The sequence below is a fragment of the Mus caroli genome, chromosome 11 (assembly GCF_900094665.2).
Source record: "Mus caroli chromosome 11, CAROLI_EIJ_v1.1, whole genome shotgun sequence".
In the NCBI taxonomy this organism is placed as follows: Eukaryota; Metazoa; Chordata; class Mammalia; order Rodentia; family Muridae; genus Mus; species Mus caroli.
Genome location: NC_034580.1, coordinates 53,834,151 through 53,855,099, shown reverse-complemented (window position 1 = coordinate 53,855,099; position 20,949 = coordinate 53,834,151). Strand labels below are relative to the sequence as shown.

General features: G+C 53.4%; 1 protein-coding gene across 1 annotated transcript in view; it reads left to right on the top strand.

Annotated features, from left to right (window-relative positions):
* The window catches only part of Obscn (obscurin, cytoskeletal calmodulin and titin-interacting RhoGEF), a 143,937-nt gene that overhangs the window by 97,953 nt on the left and 25,035 nt on the right, over positions 1-20,949 (top strand). Inside the window, exons 61-86 of the mRNA XM_029483168.1 lie at positions 3-290; positions 1,296-1,669; positions 2,667-3,546; positions 4,053-4,331; positions 5,086-5,164; positions 5,440-5,558; positions 5,764-5,961; positions 6,502-6,534; positions 6,766-6,864; positions 6,981-7,199; positions 7,697-7,757; positions 8,097-8,167; positions 8,857-8,979; positions 9,113-9,252; positions 9,856-10,056; positions 10,216-10,298; positions 10,683-10,856; positions 11,888-12,044; positions 12,496-12,612; positions 12,717-12,881; positions 13,057-13,215; positions 13,389-13,566; positions 14,553-14,666; positions 19,852-20,019; positions 20,277-20,379; positions 20,695-20,824. Coding sequence (XP_029339028.1) covers positions 3-290; positions 1,296-1,669; positions 2,667-3,546; positions 4,053-4,331; positions 5,086-5,164; positions 5,440-5,558; positions 5,764-5,961; positions 6,502-6,534; positions 6,766-6,864; positions 6,981-7,199; positions 7,697-7,757; positions 8,097-8,167; positions 8,857-8,979; positions 9,113-9,252; positions 9,856-10,056; positions 10,216-10,298; positions 10,683-10,856; positions 11,888-12,044; positions 12,496-12,612; positions 12,717-12,881; positions 13,057-13,215; positions 13,389-13,566; positions 14,553-14,666; positions 19,852-20,019; positions 20,277-20,379; positions 20,695-20,824 — 4,712 coding nt within the window. The remainder of the gene's footprint in view (positions 1-2; positions 291-1,295; positions 1,670-2,666; positions 3,547-4,052; positions 4,332-5,085; positions 5,165-5,439; positions 5,559-5,763; positions 5,962-6,501; positions 6,535-6,765; positions 6,865-6,980; positions 7,200-7,696; positions 7,758-8,096; positions 8,168-8,856; positions 8,980-9,112; positions 9,253-9,855; positions 10,057-10,215; positions 10,299-10,682; positions 10,857-11,887; positions 12,045-12,495; positions 12,613-12,716; positions 12,882-13,056; positions 13,216-13,388; positions 13,567-14,552; positions 14,667-19,851; positions 20,020-20,276; positions 20,380-20,694; positions 20,825-20,949) is intronic.

Genomic DNA, 20,949 nt, shown 5'->3' with positions numbered 1-20,949 from the left:
AGCCCCAGCCCCAGCCCCAGCCCCAGCCCCAGCCCCAGCCCCAGCCCCAGCAACACGGCAGGCGGTGGTTGGTGAAGACGTCTGTCTGGAGTTGGAAGTGGCAGCTGATGCTGGTGAGGTTGTCTGGCACAAGGGATCAGAGCGCATCCAGCCCAGCGGGCACTTTGAGGTCCTCTCTCGGGGTCAGCGGCAGATACTGGTGATCAAGGGCTTTAGGACCGAAGACCAAGGGGAGTACCGCTGTGGTCCCATCCAGGGTCTGCCCTCCTCAGGAGCTGCCACATTCAATGGTGCGTCTGTGGCCTGGAGCTGGATGCTCTGGGGGTGGGGTGGGGAAGGGTTGATTTGGCCTTTCTTTTTGATGCGTTCTGGAGACAAAGTTAAGAGTCCTTTCCACGACTCCATGTGACATGCCGAGAAACCAAGGCTTGGCCAGATGAGGCAAGTCTCATGTGACTGAATTATTCTGTAGGGCAGCCTCTTGTCCCTGAGTAGGATTGATGATGGATTTCTTAAGTTCTGGGACCCCTGCCCACAAGAGTTTGGAGGCCTTTTTCTGGAGCTGTTTCTGCTTGGAGCGTGGCCTCTTCTCAGTGTTCCCTGCATTCCAAGACGCTCCCATACACTACATACACACTGTCGGCACTGTGACTCACCCCACTGCGACCCTTCCCGCCCTGGGAAGCTCTCTCTGCACTCTAGTGTGTCCCCACTATCACCCTCCCTTGCTCTTAGTCCTCTCCTGCTCCCCCGTGCCTGGAGTCCTACCTACATTAAGAGTCTCTCGCCCCTCGCCCCATGCTCTCCCAATTGTGCTGAGTCCATCCCTTAACTCAGCTCTCCTGATGGAAGCCCTCTGTGTTCTGGGCACCTCCTTTATCCACTGCACTCTGAGACACACACTGCACTAGGGTCTCCTCTTACCTTCTGGTCCTGCCCCAGTATAAGCGCATCCTTTCTATGTAGTGCTAATGTCCCTGTGAACCTGGGCTCCTGTACCAGCAGCAGGGCTGAAGAGGTGGAAAGAGACCTAATTTTATTTCTGCTGAGATAGCTTCTGTTCTGGTCGAGTTACTGTAGGCCCCTTGCAGGTGGTGGAGTGAGGCAGAGAAAAAAAAGGAGGTAAGGATCTGAGGCTTGGAGCTTCTCAGAATAGATAAAGGTACCTGGCGCATGATGGAGAACAGAGGTCCAGACGACCACAGCAGGGTCATACCCCATCCAACAGCACAGGCAGGCTTGGGCTTGTGGCTCTGTCTGACCTCACCCAGTGTCTACTCTGTTGCCCTCCTCAGTGGTCATGACCTCAGGCTCTGGGGATGAGGTCCCGGCACAGCCTAGCCTGCCTCCCGAGGCAGCCCAGGAGGGTGACCTGCATCTGCTTTGGGAGGCTCTTGCCCGGAAGCGCCGCATGAGTCGGGAGCCCACGCTGGACTCCATCAGCGAGCTGCCTGAGGAAGACAGCCGTGTGCAGCATCTGCGGCAGGAGGCAGAAGAGACAGCTCCCGACCTCTCTGAGGGCTACTCTACAGCGGATGAGCTAGCACGCACAGGAGAGGCCGACCTCTCACACACCAGCTCTGACGATGAGTCTCGGGCTGGCACCCCTTCCCTAGTTACCTACCTCAAGAAGGCCGGGGGTCCTGGGATCTCACCCTTGGCCAGCAAGGTGAGCCTTCTAGTTGGCCTGCAAGAAGGTGGGAGGTCTCAGGTCTTCACCATCCCTTTCTGTGCCCATCTCCAATCCCATAACTCACCCATCCATTCATCCATCTCAATGCCATCCACCCATAGTGCATAGTCTTTCCATCTCAACATTCATCAATTAATCTACCATCTACTCCTCCACCTATATCTGCATCTATCTGTCTGTCCATCTACTCATTATCTGCTCACCATCATTCATTTTATCTTTAAATCAGCCTGTCCACTCATCCAAACATCCTTCTATACCCCTGTCCATCTGTCTGCCCATTTGTCCATTATTTGCAATTCATCCTCTCATCTGCCCACCATCTATCCATCACTCCTGCATATGTTGAGCTGTTGGGACACTTATCTATCAGCCTAACCCCACCCACCTATCCACTAATCTATGATCCATACCTCCCATACTTATATTCCAGTTTATTCACTTCTCATGCCATCTGTTTGCCCAGTCATCCATCTATCCACTGTCCACCCATTCACCATCTGGTTGTTCCTCCCTTCACTCAGACTTTTGTGCACTGTCCCCCACTCACCATTCTTCACCTGCTAGTTACTCTTGTATTTACTTGCCTGTTCATTTTTCTGCTGACTCATCTATGCAACTATTTTTCCATCCACCCATCCTCAGCCGCCCTCCCACCATCCATCCAACCACACAACCACCTGCCTGCCTATTTTTTCTTGCATTTTCCATATACCCACCCACACACCTACTAAACAGTTACAAGAAATGATCACGGCCTTTGTGATATTTCCCACGATGTTGTTGGTCCCCCTTTGGGTCACTGTATACTTTGATTTCTAGGAAGAGCATTTGCTTTGCAGAGCAGTAGTAGCAGGACTCTACCAGGCACCTGGGCAACCACTAAGCTGGAGGCAGATGGTGTGCTGGAGTACTGGGCCTGGAGTGTCCTTGGTCTTCATTTCCCTGTCTTGCTCACACCCTGTGTCTGTAGCATGAGGCCCAGGTGACCACATCTGTGAAGCCACAAAAGCAGCAGGAGCCAGTCGTGCCCACGTGCCCACCGCCGCCGGGAGACTTGAGTGCAGCAGATTTGATGGATCCATCCCTGGACAAGGCTGCTGTGAAGATCCAGGCTGCCTTTAAGGGTTACAAAGTGCGAAAGGAGATGAAGCAGCAGGAAGGGCCTGTGTTCTCACGAACATTTGGGGACACAGAGGCACAGGTTGGGGATGTGCTGCGGCTAGAGTGTGTGCTGGCCACCGAGGCTGATATTCGGGCCTGCTGGTTGAAGGATGGCATCGAGTTAACAGATGGGCGCCATTACCACATAGACCAGCTCAAAGATGGTACCTGCTCTCTGCTGGTTACTGGCCTGGCCCCCACTGACTCTGGCCGTTACACCTGTCAGGTGAGCACCAAGTCTGGCCGCGTGAGCCACAGTGCCTGCGTGGTGGTCAGTGGGACAGAGAGCGAGGCCGAGAGCTCCTCCGGGGGCGAGCTGGATGATGCTTTCCGCCGGGCAGCGAGACGCCTGCACCGTCTCTTCCGCACCAAGAGCCCAGCTGAGCTTTCAGACGAGGAACTCTTCCTCAGTGCTGACGAAGGCCCCGGGGCGCCAGAGGAGCCCGCAGACTGGCAAACATACCGAGAGGATGAGAACTTTGTGTGCATCCGTTTTGAGTCCCTTGCAGAGGCCCGCCGGGCAGTCACCTGCTTCCGTGACATGTTTGCCACCATGGGCATCGGGGTGGAGATCAGCCTAGGGGAGCAGGGACCCCGGGGAGTGGAGATGCGCATCGGCAAGGTGGCCCCCACGGTCATCCCTGCAGTGCCGCTTGCAAAGCCGCCTGGCCTGCAGACTTCAGATGCTGGTGAGTGAGTCTGTGGGCTGCAGCAGGCTGGGGTTGGGGGAGCTTGGCCTGAGATAGGGTAGAGGAGAGGATGGAGGCTGGCTGAGGCAGAGGGAGCTCTGGCTAGTTGTCTCCCAGCCTGTGGGCGTGGCAAAGCCCTGACTTTGAGGTTAACTAGTTGAACTTGAACCTCAGTTCTGTATTTCACCAGCGGTGTGTACTTAGGTCCATTCCTTATGGGAGTTTCCATGTCACTTACTGAAAGCAAGACAACGTCAGTGTGCAATGTGTCTCTCCTGGGCCAGGAGGTTATAATGATGACCCTCCATGCTGTGTCTTGGGACTTCTCCCCAGACTGGGGCATTTGGGGTTTAAGGCCCCACTAAAGTTCCAGCTTGTGCATCCTTTTCCAGTTATCCACTTCTCTGCCTCATGGTAGTTGGGAAGCAAGAACAACTTTTTAGAGGCCGAGGAAGGGAGAGAAGCTCAGCGAGAGAAGTTGAGCTCCCTCTCTCTGCCTGTGTCAGCCCCAGTGTTCCTGACCGAGCTGCAGAACCAAGATGTGCAGGACGGATACCCCATGAGCTTCGACTGCGTGGTAACGGGCCAGCCTGTGCCCAGTGTGCGCTGGTTCAAGGATGGGAAGCTGCTAGAAGAAGATGACCACTATATGATCAATGAGGACCAACAGGGGGGTCACCAGCTCATCATCACAGCTGTGGTGCCGGCAGACATGGGCGTCTACCGCTGCCTGGCGGAGAACAGCATGGGCGTCTCCTCCACCAAGGCTGAGCTTCGTGTGGAATGTGAGTGCCGGACTGACCTGGGTGTCTCTAGGGTGGCCTGGAGGCTCAAGGCAGGAGGCCAACGTGGAGGTGGTCTGATCACCTCCCAAAGACCCAGTTTCTAATTCCAATGCCACACTGATTAATTATTTTTATACATTGTGTGTGTGTGTGTGCGCGCGCGCGCACACACACACACGCCATGGCACTTGTATGGTTGTCAGAGGACAATTTGTAAGAATTGGTTCTCTCTTTCAACCAATTGGGGTTTCAGGAATTGAACTCAGGTCACTAGACTTGGTGACAAGCACCTTTACCCTCCGAGCCATTTGGCCAGCCCAATATTAACATCTTAAAATGTGTGTTTCTGAGGCATGAACATTCTGTGTGTATGACAGTAAGGAAATCTCCCTCCTACCATGTCCTGGACAGAAAGTCCCCAGCAGTTAGTTTTGAGGCCAGTATCTCTTTAACCACTCATGGTATTGTAAGATGTAACCAGGAGGTTCTGCACGTGCCACTGTAATTGATGAAAATTGCAAATTGTTTGACAGCTATAGATCATTGGGCCAAAGAGGCTTGTAGTTAGTTAAAGCCTGGAAGTGTGGGCCCAGTCCCAGGCTGGGGCGGGCAGGTGCATGAAGCTGTTACCCTTCTCCGGGTTGAGTGCAGGTAGCTTGCCTCGAGGCAGCATGGTCAGAGCCTCCTAGGGACAAGGTGATCCAGGTGCACATGTGTTTTAGACCTTGACTCAGAGTCACCCTTCCCTCTCCAGTGACCAGCACAGACTATGATACTGCTGCGGATGCTACTGAGACCTCATCCTACTTCAGCGCCCAGGGATACCTGTCCAGGTGAGGCCCCCCAGAGATGAAACATTCCAGTGGCTGACTCTCCCAGGGCCTCTGAAGAGGCAACCTTGCTGTCTGGGGGTGGGGGTCAGGGCGTTTGGATTGACAAGCCAAATCTTGGTTACTTCTACCAGGCTATGGTGGCTCTGTTTCCTCTGTCCCTCAGTTTGGGGAATGTTAGTATCCCTCCATGTCTGACAACACTCCGTTGGCCCTCCTGCCTTGAGCCTTCTTACTTACTACTTTATGGGTGTCCCCTTGTTTGTTCTTCCTGCCAGCCGGGAGCAAGAGGGAACGGAGTCAGATGAGGGGCAGCTTCCCCAGGTGCTGGAGGAACTGAAAGACCTCCAAGTGGCCCCTGGCACACGCCTGGCCAAGTTCCAGCTCAAGGTGAAAGGTGAGCAGCTGATGAGGATTGGCACTGCCCCACAGATCAGAGGCCATGTCCTACCAGCCACAGTTGGGAGGGGATCCCAGCCAGCATTGTTTGGGTGGTCATGTGTATGTCCTGCCCTGTTGGCCTCTGAGGGACCTCTGCTCTGGGCCTTCTATTATCACTGGGAGATGGCCTTGGGGTGACCACCTGCCGATGTTTTCCTCAGGCTATCCAGCTCCCAAACTGTATTGGTTCAAAGATGGCCAGCCCCTGACCACCTCTGACCACATCCGCATGACTGACAAGAAGACCCTGCACACCCTGGAGATTGTCTCGGTCACTCGGGAGGACAGCGGCCAGTATGCAGCCTACATCAGCAATGCTGTGGGTGCTGCCTATTCGTCAGCCCGGCTTCTGGTCCGAGGTGGGTGTCCTGAAGGACTGAGCAGAGCTGAGCTGCAAGCCCTATCATTATCACTGCAGTCGCTGCTCTAGTGAGCAGAGACTCAGATGGCCAGGACTCAGCCACGCAGGGGACAGGTGACCACGATGGTCTTGAGGCTCCCTCTTCCTGAACTTGGAAAGTGAATTCCAAACTTGCACCTAACCTATCTTGCTATGAGTGCCTGTGCTTCCTGTGGTCTCTTTTGCCAGAGCTTGGGAGATGTGGCTCCTAAGCTGCTAAGTTGTGCCCATGCCCATGCATTTGGGTACAGATAAAGGCCATAGGTCTGGGGAGGCTGTGGGTAACAACGATGGGGAGCAGTATGTCATCCATCAGGTCCATGTGGCCTGTGGCCATCCCCATGCTAAGTGACCAGTTCCACAGCTCTCCAGCTGAGGTTTCAAGAGGTTCGGGTATCTTTGCCTTGGGAGTGGGGTTACCAGGACCAGTGCAGCACCATGCATGGAGTTAGAGGTCAGAACACCTATGGGTGCTGAGAGTCTGACTCTGTGTTTTCAGGTCCCAGTGAACCAGAAGAGAAGCCAGCATCAGGTGAGAGAGCCCCAGATGGGCACGACAGGGTAGTAGGCTATGGACAGGAAGCCAGAGTGGATGGACCTGGGGCTGGCTGCCATAGAAGTGTGGATATTCAGTGGACATAAGTTTCAGGGATTAGGACACCAGAGGTGGTTTGGGTTATTTTTGTTTGTTTGTTTTGGTTTTTTGGTTTTGGTTTTTGGTGTTTGGTCAGGGAATCCCTATGGGTTGGCTGTGTCATTCCAGATGTTCATGAGAGGCTGGTGCCACCCCGAATCCTGGAGAAGTTCACCCCCAAGAAAGTGAAGAGGGGCTCCAGCATCACCTTTTCAGTGAAGGTGGAAGGTGAGGTAACTCACAGACAGGATGACAGCTACCCATGCTCTGCCCTGGGGGAGGACCCGGAGCCTGGTGGGGCTCTGTCACTATCAAGGATGAACTCACTGCCCTCTGTCTCTCAGGACACCCGGCCCCCAGTGTGCATTGGCTCAAGGAGGAGGCAGAGAAGGGAGTCCTGTGGATTGGCCCTGACACCCCGGGATACACCATGGCCAGCTCTTCCAAGCAGCATAGCCTGGTCCTGCTGGACGTAGGCCGACAGCACCAGGGCACCTACACATGTATTGCCACCAACCCTGCTGGCCAGGCGCTCTGCTCTGCCAGTCTGCACATCTCTGGCTGTGAGTGAAGGGTCAGGGTGGTAGGCAGGTTCCTGTCCATGGGAGGGGCACCAGATCTGGACAGTGTACAGCTTCAGGGGCTTGGTGACCTTAAACATCTGTAATGGGACCAGACTTCTCTTCTATCTCCCATTCTCTCATCATGACACCCCCAGAGCATCTCAGGTCTCACAGTGCGGGAGAGTTTGGGGTTTCAGAGTCTCTCAGGTCCAGCACTCACACCTACGCTGTATAAGGGGTCTCCAGGGTGAGCTGAGCTCTCTGATCCAGAGCCTCGCCCACCCCTTTGTGGGCTGGCACTCTGAGTGTAGTCTCATGTTCTTGGTTACCACGGTCAGGAATGGAGCAGGACCATTTGAGAACAGTCCCTGCTCAGGGTTCAGAGAATACAGTCCAGATTCCTGGGGCAGCTCAAACGTCCTGAGGATTTCTGGACCTGGAGTTAGATGCTTCAGGGTTCAGGGATTCACACTGATGGCTCTCTATTCTCTGGACAGTGGCCAAAGAAGAAGAGCAGGAGAGAGTGAAGGAGGCCCTCATTTCCTCTTTCCTGCAAGGGTGAGTGTGAAGGCCCCAGGGCCAAGATCACAAACCAGGCCTAGGAACTGGGAACAGGACAAATGCTGCTGGTGGAGACCAGCCTGTCCCGCAGTAGAGACCAGTTGCGGCTTGCACAGGCTATGTACCTGGGCTCAGCCCTTCCCTCCCATGCCTTCATTTCTCCAGTGTAGAATGAGGGTTTCTTAGGATCCCTCTAGTGTGGAGTTGATGACTGGGGTCCTAGACCATGCCTCCAGACCCTTTCCTGTCAGAAGCCTCTGCCCAAGGGTGGAAGGTGGTAGGCGGAAGGTGGTAGCTCCTACATCAGGCCTCTCACGATGCCCCTTGTTTCCACAGGACAAGCCAAGCTGTCTCAGCCCAGATGTCAGAATCTGCAGGTTTTGCTGATCTTGTCGGGCAAAGGAAAGGTACAGGCAGGGTGGGCACATGTGAGCCATTTATGACCTCAGTGGATCTGCGAACCCATGGGATGCCAAGGGAGGCCTAGCCTAGACTCAGAGCTCATTCCCAGAGGGCTGTGAAGGCCAGCAAGCCTGGCATCAAGAGCAGGGGTGGCAGGAATCATATTCCAAATCCTCCACAGCCTGATAACCAAGGCCCTATGCAGCTCTGTCCTCTTTCTCGCCCCCTACCCCATAGCTCTGATGGCCACCCGCTGCTGGTGTGTCCACTATCCACAAGCTGCCTGCTGTTCAACAGTGCCTACTGTGCCCAAATCATAACCCAGATTCCGGCTGTGCCATCCACTCCCCAGTTGGCTGCCATCCCTTGGCTGCCCATTGGGTACCCTGTTGATCCTTAGCCACCTACACTGTTCCTCAGCTGCAACTACTGTGTCCCCTCTGTCCAGGCTTGGTTTTTCTTGCTCTTAGGCCCATTGTCTCAAACCATGGCAAGCCTACCATGACTTCTTATGGTCAGCCTCACCACCCCGATTCTAGAGGCTGCTCTTCTTTGCCAAGCCCAGCACCATTAGGAAGCCTGGCCTTGTTCATCTTCCATCCCTTAGGACCCAAAGTGGGCCTGTGGTGTGCGGAATATTCAGTAGACACCTGGGAAAGGATGGTTGATTTAAGGCTCACTTTTATCACCCCAGGTGAGTCTCTGGTGGCTGAGGAGGCCCACAGTCACCTGTCCCTTGCTGAGGTGGGCACAGAAGAGTTCCTGCAGAAACTCACCTCACAGATCACGGAGATGGTATCAGCCAAGATCTCTCAGGGTGAGGCGTGTTTCAAGGGGGTGTTGGGGCCAAGTGCTCTTGAGCAGAGACAGAGGTTCTCTTGCCTCCAAGATCTGGAAGCTGTCTGTATATTGGGGGGTGGGGGAGAATCACACCCCTTGTTCCCATCCAGCCAAACTCCAGGTGCCTGGAGGTGACAGTGATGAAGAGTCCAAGACACCATCTGCTTCTCCTCGACATGGCCGGTCACGTCCTTCCTCCAGTGTTCAAGAGTCCTCCTCAGAGTCAGAGGATGGGGACTCCCGTGGTGAGGTAGGTGGGCCAGGACCCTTGGGGAGCATGGTGGGGGAGGGGGATCCTGGAAGACGATGTAGGGATGAGAGGTACAAGGGAGGATCCCAGGGAGGTCTTGGAGAGTGAGTGTGTTATTGGGCATCAGGAGATGAGCGCCTGGCTTGAGGGAAGCAGGGTCTGCTTTCTGTTCCTAAGACGCATTGGAGGCAGGACTGGTGAGGAACCACACCCATTTCCCAGGCCTTCCGACGCGGTTGCTTCTTCCGAGTCCTCCTCCCTCCCCCATCTTCCTCTGGTGTAGCAGGCATCCTCTTAGGTTCCAACAAGTAGTATAGGTATCTCTGACTAGAACGCCTGAGGGTGTGGTTTTGGGGAAAGCCAAGGGAGACTACCCACATTCCTGCTGTTTGTGTGGATTTGGGAGCCAGTACCTGCACTGATTGTCCCCAAGACTTCTGTCCTGTGTTCTGGGACTTGACAGGCTTGGCTGATACCCAGGGCTCTGGGAGGCATCCCACTTTCCCTTCCCTGATGGCTGCTGGGGGCTCCTGACAGGCCTAGCTGGCAACTCTATCCACCCCCCCCCCGCCTCCAACTCATTCAATCTCCCTACCCCATCAGATCTTTGACATCTACGTGGTCACAGCTGACTATCTGCCGCTGGGAGCTGAGCAGGATGCCATCATTCTGAGAGAAGGCCAGTATGTGGAGGTCCTTGACTCTGCCCATCCCCTGCGCTGGCTTGTCCGCACCAAGCCCACCAAATCCAGTCCTTCCAGGCAGGGCTGGGTGTCACCTGCCTACCTGGATAAGAGGCTCAAGGTACTTGGCTGGGGGGACTCAGGGCAGAGTGTCTTCAGGTCACCAACCTAGAGGACTCTGGCATTGTTGTCCTCATTAGGAGGATAGGAGCTCCCAGGCTCCACAGGGGCAGAGCCAGAGCTCACAGGCTACCTCTAACTGACACCTGTTCCTCACCAGCTGTCTCCTGAGTGGGGGCCCACTGAGGCCCCCGAGTTCCCTGGCGAGGCTGTGTCTGAGGATGAGTATAGAACGAGGCTGAGGTGAGTTTCTGGTAGAGCTCTCCCTGGCTGGCCCACTGCTCATGGGGACCTGTCGCCTGCCCTCTTTCAGGGTCCTGACAGAGAACAGAGTTGGCACCAGTTTGACATTGATGCCTACAGCTGAGCTGTCTTCACATGGGCTATGCCCGCTTACTTCCCTGGGTGGAGTAGGGTGGGGGGCAGATATGCAAAGAGTGAGTGGTTCCTCTCAGGCACTCCTCATCCCCTCTCTAAGTTGACAGTAGGCTTCAGGAAGAAGCAGTACCCAAATTTAGCCGCTGAGGGGTTGGCGATTACAAGAGAGTAAGTTGTCCTGTGACAATGCTGTGCCCAGGGCCTGGAAGGGGACACTGAGTACCCCCTAATGGCTTCTCCCTCTTCCAGCTCTGTCATCCAGGAGTTGCTAAGTTCAGAGCAGGCTTTTGTGGGTGAGCTGCAGTTCTTGGAGAGCCACCACATGAAGCACTTGGACCGATCTCCCCATGTACCCGCAGCTGTGGCCAGCCAGAAGACAGTCATCTTTCGTAATGTGCAGGACATCAGCCATTTCCACAGCAGGTGGGAGGGTAGGGCTGAGTGCATGCACATGTGAATATGAGCACACAGCCTCTACTTGCAGGCCAGGCCTCATGGAGGGTGGGCAGGAACTGAGGAGGGGGGACAGCCTGTGCTAACATGTCACAAGGCAAAACTTCCCTTACTGGCTATCTTGGTTATGCAGGGTAGATCCTGCAGTATGCCTGCCTCTGGGTAATTTGTACACAGCCCATATGCATGTAGACTCTCATAGTTGGCACACACTTGTGTGTGCACACATGTGTAGATGCATAGCTGCCACACTGTGCATGCCCATGTTCTTGTATGTGAATACGTGTACACACACAGGCACACTCATACTAACATGCCTGCTCACGGCTATGCAGAACATTTCACGTCCTATATTTGTATATATATCACGACATACATGCCAACATGTGTACATATTTGCACGTTTCTATACATGTGCACTGTCACCCATGCATACAAGTACACAGGAGCACACCCATGTACACACCTGTACCAAGATGCATGCACACCACAGATGTCCACACTACACTGAACATATATAATGTCTACACACATATGTGTCTACATCTGTGCATGCTGATGTGTATATACATGCATGCTATTAGAAAACATGAATAAGTATGCATCCACACATGAATGTTTTTGTACATGTGCACACATAATATATGTGCATATTCATGCATGGGCAGATGAACACACACCCACACACTTCTTGCACACATGACTCAACATACTCTCCTTCTTGGTGCTCAGTCGTGATTAGGATCCTGGCCCTTCTTCTTCTTCTTCTTTTTTTTTTTTTTGGTGTTTTGGAGACAGGGTTTCTCTGTATAGCCCTGGCTGTCCTGGAACTCACTCTGTAGACCAGGCTGGCCTTGAACTCAGAAATCCGCCTGTTTCTGCCTCCCAAGTGCTGGGATTAAAGGCGTGCGCCACCACGCCCGGCCTGGCCCTTCTTCTTGAGGAGAGGGCATGGAGCTTGTTGATGGTAAGAGGTGCTGACACTATCCCCTTTGTGACAGCTTCTTGAAGGAGCTGCAGGGCTGTGGCACCGACGATGATGTGGCCATGTGCTTCATCAAGAACCAGGGGGCCTTTGAGAAGTATCTCGAGTTCCTGGTGGGCCGCGTGCAAGCTGAATCAGTGGTTGTCAGCACCCCAGTCCAGGAGTTCTACAAGGTGCTTCCTGTCTGTCTCAAGCCCACCCTCCCGCTTGCTCCCAGGCCCCAGTTCTTGCTGAATGCGCTGTAAAGTGTAGGTGCACGGGTCTATGTGGCCAGTCCAAGCGCATCTTCCTCAGCCCATGTCACTGCCTACCCACCACCTTCCTGCACCCTGGCTTAGTGGGAAATGCAGTAAGAATTCCTGCAGCTCTGTATGCCTCAGCTGTTATTTAAGCTGCCCAAGACCTATGCCACCACCAGTGACATGGTGACCCAATGTCACTCGGTGCAGGGCTATGCATCAGCACGCTTGGTATCATTCTTTAGCTCTCAGAAGACATAGCCTTGCTTGGAGGGTTTCAGGGCTGTGCCGTGACACCCCTGGAGCCTAGCCTCCATATCAAGGTGACTCTAGCCATCAAGGGATCATGCATTCATGCACAAAGCCAATGTTTTGGTTCCTACAGAAATATGCAGAAGAGACACTGTCAGCCAAGGACCCCACACAGCCACCCCCACCTCCTCTTCAGCACTACCTGGAGCAGCCAGTGGAACGGGTGCAGAAATACCAGGCCTTGCTGAAGGTGACATGCTCCAGCCTCATCCGTGCAGGCTGCACCTGTTGGGGGAGAGGGGGATTCCTGGGTTCAGAGCATTCTGGATCCATGACTCTTGGTTCTTACCTCAGGAGCTAATCCGCAACAAGGCCCGCAACCGGCAGAACTGCGCGCTGCTGGAGCAGGCCTATGCTGTGGTGTCTGCCCTGCCTCAGCGTGCCGAGAACAAGCTGCACGTTTCTCTCATGGAGAACTACCCAGGAACCCTGGAGGCCCTGGGAGAACCTATCCGCCAGGTGGAGCTGTTGGGTCCTGGGGGTGGAGGGGAGGTGAAACTGTATGAGGCTTTTGGAGGTGGTAGCATGTGAGTGACTGCATGACTTTGATGGGAAGCTGGATACATGTCTGTCAGTATACAGTCCTGCATCCACGAGGGAGGCATGGCTAACCAGAGCCCATTCACACTTCCAGGGCCACTTCATAGTGTGGGAGGGGGCCCCAGGGGCCCGGATGCCTTGGAAAGGCCACAACCGGCACGTCTTCCTCTTCCGAAACCACCTGGTGATCTGCAAGCCCCGGAGAGACTCTCGAACTGACACCTTCAGCTACGTGTTCCGGAACATGATGAAGGTCTGTATGTGCAGAGGCTGCCGCGGTGGGCTCTCTGTAGGAGCAGTGGATATGCAGTGGGTGGGGGCCTATCTGCCTCTCAAGCTTTAGGGTGGGTACTGGTGGCCAGTCCCTTGGCCACTGTTGCCGCCTGGGTCCCACATCATCTGAGGGTGGTCACATTCTCCTCACAGCTGAGTAGCATCGACCTGAATGACCAAGTAGAGGGGGATGACCGTGCCTTTGAGGTGTGGCATGAACGGGAAGACTCTGTGCGCAAGTACCTGCTGCAGGCACGGACCGTCATCATCAAAAACTCCTGGGTGAAGGAGATCTGTGGCATCCAGCAGCGCCTGGCCCAGCCTGTGTGGCGTGAGTGTCCTTTTGTGAGCCATAGTGCTCACGACAGGATGGGGACACAGCCTTTTTATCCTAGTTATCCAGCTGGGCTGTACCTTGGCTGTTAGGACCCTGAGTCTCAGGTAGTTGGGTGGCACTGCCCTGGCCCTTGCCTCCTGGGCATGAAAGGGGGTTGGCTTTTGGGGGGGAGGGGGAAAAGGGCTCCACTCTCTCCTCTGTTGGCTCTCAGTGGGATATAATAACTATGTCTTCATGAGGAAATCAGGTTACCCCTTAGAGGACACTTAGGGGCTTGGTGGGAAGATCCTACATAGGGACCTGAGACTCAGAACATCCATCTGGATTTTGCAAGGTATCAGGGAATCTTGCACCCTGGACCAGCTCCCTCAGTCAGAACAGAATTGACCAAACCATATGGATTTTTATTATCAATTAATCAATTTTTGGTGGTATATGCATGTATGAGCACATGTATGTTCACATGTATGTGTTGTTTCGTGGGCCTGTGCACATGTGCTGGAGCCAGAGGAGGACATCAGGTATCTGGCTCAATCACTCACCCTTTGCCTATTTCTTTGAGGCAGGGTTTCTCACTGAACCTGGAGCTCACTCTTTGGAGGAGGTTGGCCTGACAGTGAGCTCTGGTGATCTGCCAGTCTCCGCCTCTATGGTGTTAGGGACACAGGCACATGAGGCTGTGACCCCATGTAGGTGATAGGGATTCAAACTCAGGTCATCATGCTTGTATAGCAAATGCTTTTACCTGCAGAGGAATCTCCCCAAACTCCTCCCTTCTCACCATGGCCCCCATCCCTTCCTACTGTGCATCCAACCTGCCCCACTTGCCTCTAAGTTCAGACCCCAGATGGTAGCAGCCACACTGTTGGACACGAGGTACTAGCATCGGGTGGGGGGAACCTGTCAGTGTATGTGCAATTAAGACTGTAGGCCTGACCTGCCTCACACATAACATTGGGGACCCCCTTGTGTATCCTCAGGTCCCCCTGAGTTTGAAGAGGAACTAGCTGACTGCACAGCCGAGCTGGGTGAAACGGTCAAGCTAGCGTGCCGAGTGACGGGCACACCTAAGCCTATTGTCAGCTGGTACAAAGGTATACCCCAGGGATGAGAATGGCCAGCCTTACTGTGGGGTGCTGGCTAGGCAACATGGATGAATCTCAAGGATGTGGGATCTAGCCAGTGGTACATTAGGGGCAGGATACAGGAGGATCTGATCAAGAGCATGATGTAGGGTAGGGGACAGGTGATAGAAATAAGCCAAAAGCTAGGTAGTGCTGTGGGCACCCAGAGGACTAGTGGCATTGGGCAGTGACAAAAAGCAGGACAGCTCTCTGAGATAACAGGTCTGAAAGTCTCTGCATGACTGAGAGGCACGAGGGCCTGGGAAAGTAATAGCCACGAGGCTGAGGAGCATCCTGGTCAACATGTCACATGACACAACATGCAGTCTCATGGGGAAGCTATGAGGAGCAAGGTGGGCTGCGGACAGTGCAGGGATTGAGGGTCATGGTGCACGTGCCTCACTCAGCTGTGACAGGAGGCTTGGCAAAGGTCTGAGTCTCCAATCAATCTCACCACTGACACTGCCTGCAAGTTTGGATTCCCTAGAACCTGTTATCAACTGTGGGTTGAGAGGTCCCTAAGAGAACTCACGATTCTGAGGACAAGTTTGGGAAGCCCCAGGGTCCTCTCATCTCTGACACCAGCTGCAGGCTCCAAGTCCCAGGAGCCTCTTCCAGTTTAATCGTCCACTCCATGGACTCACTGAAATCCAACAGTTCAGGGTTCCGTTCAGGGTTGTGTTTGACTGCAGCAGAAGGGGTCAGCCTGAAGTCAGCTGAGCAGAGTCCATGTGTAAGCTTTGATTTATTCCTCCCAGTGGAGTCCTGGGGTCAGCTCCCGTGGCTTCCAGCATCCATGCATGATACAGTGTTGGTAGGAGGGATGATGGGCCAAACTTTCCAGTCCATGGTAATGACTGGGTCTGGAGCAGTGGCCATGTCTGGCTTCTCACATGGCCAACCTCAGTCTGAAGTCACATTGACACTGTCAATGGACAGGGTGCCCACCACAGACACTATTGATGTGAGGTGTCTCTGTGGCCTAGGGCTTATAGCATGGCCTATGTCATGTACCATCAGCATTAATGACTCCATGGGTCCTCTGACTTCCAGAATCTGGAGAGATGAGGAACAACTTTAGAGGGAGGGAGGGAGGGAGGGAGGAAGGGAGAGAGAGAGAGAGAGAGAGAGAGAGAGAGAGAGAGAGAGAGAGAGAGAGAGAGAGAGAGACCCTCAGTAAGGATGAGGATAGATGGTCAGCTTGACAGTGACCAAGAGCACCTAGAGCCAGTCTTGAGACTGAAAATGTGCCTCCATGCCCACTCACCCAGCTGTGGACCACCCCATCACAGATCTCTCTCTCTCTCTCTCTCTCTCTCTCTCTCTCTCTCTCTCTCTCTCACACACACACACACACACACACACACACACACACACACATACACTGCACATTTTTGTATGTGCATGGCACACATGTAACATGAACATTATACCAGTGCATACTGAAATTGCCACAAGCATGAATATAACACAGAGGTATACACTAGACATACATACATGCATGGATACACACTAGCATGTACACACACACACATACACACTGCACATTTTTGTATGTGCATAGCACACATGTAACATGAACATTCTATCAGTGCATACTGAAATATGCCACATGCATGAATATAACACAGAGGTATACACTAGACATACATACATGCATGGATACACACTAGCATGCACACACACACACATACACATGCGCATGCGCGTGCACATGCGCACAGATACATACACGTTTGCATATCTATACTACAGGCACCGTGTGGCTCCTGTTGGCCACAATACCACATTCATTGGTCAGCAGTAATATGTTAAGAAGAATGGCTGGTTTCCTGAGACCATCTGCCACAGTAGAGGTGTGAATACCCCACATTATGCAGCCATTCTCTGTAAACTTGGGAGCATCTCTCAATAGCTTTCTGTCTAGTGTGTAGCATAGCTTTGTGTCTGTCCCGTGGGGGTGGGTCCCAGTGATGTGGTGTTGTGGTGGCTCCATACAAGAGTCCTGGTGGTCTGCCGAGGTGGTCTCAGTTTATCAGGTGTTCATCTTTATTTGATCCATGCTTTGTGGCCCCCAAGAGGGACTCCTGTAATCTGCCACTCTAGTTTACATGGCAGAGCAGACAGTTGGACCAGTAAAAATACAATGTCACTAAGGCAGTAACGGGCAGAACTTTAAGAATGGCCTTGAATAGAGAGCCTTGTCTCTGCCCAGCTAAAGAGCTTTGTGTGTTGCTGGCTTCCTGCTTATCTGGACAACAAGTGATTCATGGATCCAGACCCTCAGGGGACCAATGCAGTTTGACACTGGGGTAGAAAGAGCGGGACAGAGCACCCCACATTAGGAGGTTAGCTACCTGTTCAAGTTGAGAATCAAAGTTGGGAATCAAAGTTGGGAAATCGTCTCTTTCCTTTGAAGAGGAGGGCTTGGATATGCACTGCTTGACATGCTTGCCCCGGAGTCCAAACTGGTTCATCATAGAAGAGACATGTAGCACATCACTGAATTGAACATCTGGTTTCCATCAGAGCCCCACTACATGCCAAGAATTGATTTTCAAGAATGATGTGCCTAGTGGCCATGTTGGAAAGAGGTCAGATCCAAGCCCCAAGATGTGCCTCCTATGCCAGAGACTTCAGATGCAGAAGGATGACTCTGAGAAACGTAAAGCTTGCCCAGGACCATGCAAAAGCCTGCTGACATTAGAGCTTCCACTTGCTGTTGCTCGGTACCAGCATCTGTATTCTTTAGAAAGGAGAGAGATCTCTTTTGATATCAGGGTTTGGAGGCTGAAAGTCCTAAAAGCACAGTGTCAGCTGGGGAGGCTCCTGTTGGCTGGCTGTAGTGTAGTGTGGCAGCAGGCATAATGGGGGGAATAGATGGTGGATGGAGGGAGCAATTGTGGGAGACAGGAAGCAAGAGGGACTCAGGCTGGGCCTGCTCTCAGAGTAACTCTTAAAAAATGGAGTTACTCCTAGAAACCAGCATCAACCCCTTCTCAAGGCACCGTCCTCAGTGGCCTGATTCACTTTGCCTTGAGCCCTCTGCCTAAGAGGAGTACCTCAGTATCATCTACCCTGGAGACTAAGCTTCCACCACAGGAACCTTCAAGGGACCCACCCTGAAACCATAAGCAGAACTCAAAGGAGCCCTCCCCATGGGGGAGTTCAGTTCACTGCAAGCTGCAAGCCTCTGGGAATCCCTCAGGCCAACTCCAAACTGGCTGGAACCACGGGGAAGACATGAGTGAGGCACACAGTGCCCTCAGGGTCCAGGAGTCCTAGAAGATGTTGGTTCTCCTGTGGAAGTCAGAGGATTCAAAAGACAAAGATTTGTTACTGTGAATGTCGATGTAGTTCTGAGGCACTCCACACTGGGAGCAGGATGCTGTCTTAGGTCTCTCAGCCTGCCCTGCTAGTGGGACTCAGCTCAGGCCTGGGTATTTGAGACAGATGCTTCTAACTTACCAACCAGAAGAGCGCTGATCCAGCAGAAATGGACTGTCAAAGAACCGTGAAATTCAGAGCACTATGTGCAGACTTAGAGATGCTGTGGATGTATGCTACATACCTTGTTCTGTAAACTCAAAGGGATTTTTGTCTTTATTATCCAAGACAAAAAAAAAGGTGGGGAGCCACATCTGGTATCTCTAACATGGCCATCAGCAGCTGTTAGTCTTCCTAAGGATGTTCACATCAACTGGAGCTACCCAGACAGTGCCTGGTCTGACTGAGCTAACCCATCTCCTGCAGCCAGTGGGCATGGAGCATGTCTTGATCTCCACGAATCCTTGGACACTTTTTCCTCCTGGGTTCTGTGTTGTCTCTGTTGGAAGGGACAAGCAGGCTGGGATGCGTAGCCATGACCTCCTATGTTGCCACCTTTATACATGGTGTCTGTCCCCTCTGAGGACAGTGTGTCCATAGAGGAGAGTCACAGACATACTTAGCACCCAGAGGTAGAAGACAAGGCCTTGACTCTCATAGGGAGCCTCTCGGTGTCAGATTAGGTGGGGCTGGAATGTGGCATCTGTGTCCAGCAGAGCTGTGAAGCTGACACGTTTTCTCAAGCTGACATGCTATCTGTGATGGATTCCAGCCCCTCTGGTGCCAGAAAGATACAGCCAGAACCATCGGGATATGTGAACCTGTTTAGTTTTACTTGTTTTGAATATTAATGGCTGTGGATTCTCTATGGGGGAGTACCTGTCCCTCCCCACCACTCACCCAGGAAAGAAGCAGGCTTGCCTGGCATGCTGAGGTGGATGTCATCATATGGTGACTCCGTGGAAGATTTTAGTCTTCAAATCTCTTACCACAAGGCCATGCAGTACCTTCAGTGACTGTTTCAGAATTTATTTCCTGTCTACAGAGAAGATGACTTGTAAAATAGGTGTCTGGTGTGTTCATACACTGAAAACGATCAAGAGTGCCTACCTTAGGATGACCTGGGACAGCTTTGCTGGACACACATTTCCCCTGAGTGTGTGTGTGGGGGGGTTCTGGCTGCTCATGGCTGAGGAAACTGGAACTTTAACTGTGAGAGAAAAGGCACAAGACTGTGGCCTCAGAGCGGGGCCCTTTTGATAGGCCTGAGCTGTCTGCTGAGATTGGTTTCCACTCACTCAGGGGGAAACTCTGGGTGCTTGTCTTGCCACAGGGCTGGCCGGCTGTAGGATGGGGTCAGATGTGGGAGGAGGAGGAGGAGGAGGAGGAGGAGGAGGAGGAGGAGGAGGAAGGGTATTAGGGAATTGCTCATGCAGGCTCTAGGTTTTGGGGGTAGAAGGGATTGAGTGAAGAGGAGTTCACATCAAGTATTTGTCACCATCTAAGAATCCCCGAGGGGTGCAGTCATTGAGGAGGTACAGATGACACAAGGCAGCTGTGTTTATTGTCTTCTCCAGTTCAGGCCCTCCCATCAGCCTCTGTTGCTAGAATGTTGAAGTTGGCCAGAGACAGATATCTGAGTCAGGGCCCTTGTGGAGAGACACTCAGAGATAGGGGAGTGGGGGAAGAAGGGAAGGGGAAGAGGAAGGGAAGAGGAAGCAGGAGGGTTGGGGGAAGAGATGTGGAGAGACAGATTGCAGCCAGCTTTTTATTCTCGGGCATCAGGCTTTGGGACCGTATTCCATGAAAGCATGCCCTTGCTTTCCAGATGGGAAGCCAGTGGAGGTGGACCCACACCACATCCTCATTGAAGACCCTGATGGCTCCTGCACCCTCATCTTGGACAACCTTACTGGCATAGACTCTGGCCAATACATGTGCTTTGCGGCCAGTGCTGCTGGCAACGCTAGCACCTTGGGGAAGATTCTAGTACAAGGTGAGCATAGGGGGTTATCTAGTGTGACAGACATAGTCCATAGTCAGTGGTATGGGCCCTGCCCAGAATACAGGCTGTGGTAGGGCTGTGTAGAGCCTGTGGGTGTGGGGCAGATGGGGTGACTTGGGGCCTCCCCAAAACTCCCAGAGGATAGTCACTGCGGGAAGTGAGGGCAGGCAGTTCCCACTCAAGGGCTCCATCAGCTCCATCACAGACATCTTTTAGCCCTTCCTGCCCTTGCCTGCTTCTGCCCACAGTGCCCCCACGGTTTGTGAACAAGGTCCGGGCCACACCCTTTGTGGAGGGAGAGGACGCACAGATCACCTGCACCGTGGAAGGAGCCCCGTACCCTCAGATCAGGTGAGGCCTGGGCTGCAGCTCCTACCAGGGTGGGAGGGCTGAGTACCATGATATCCTGAGCTGGGGAGGTTGTGTGTGGCCACTGATCCAGTGGGTATCATGGGGTTGTGAACATAGGGCCTTCTGAGGCTGGGAAGACGTGGCTCAACTGTGGCTTCCAGGAAGGGAGCTTTCTGAGAATAGAGGATCTGGGGCAGCCTGGCAGGGGTTCTAAGCTCAGGTAGCTTTGTCTGGGGATGCTCAGAGCACACTGAGGGTACCATGGAGATGTCCCCGGCAGAACACTGGCTCACAGGATTTTCTGGCTGGTTCCAGGTGGTACAAGGATGGTGCCCTGCTAGCCCCGGGCAACAGGTACCGGATGCTGAATGAACCCCGCAGTGGTGTGCTGGTGCTGGTGATCCAGGCAGCCAGCAAGGAGGACCTGGGACACTATGAATGTGAGGTAAGACACTGTGTAAAGGACAATAGCCATCCTCCAGGGTCTGATCAAGCCCAGGCTCCACTGTATCGGTGTGGATGCTCTAAGCTGACCAGAGGACATCAGACTGCTGTCACCCACCATCCCCA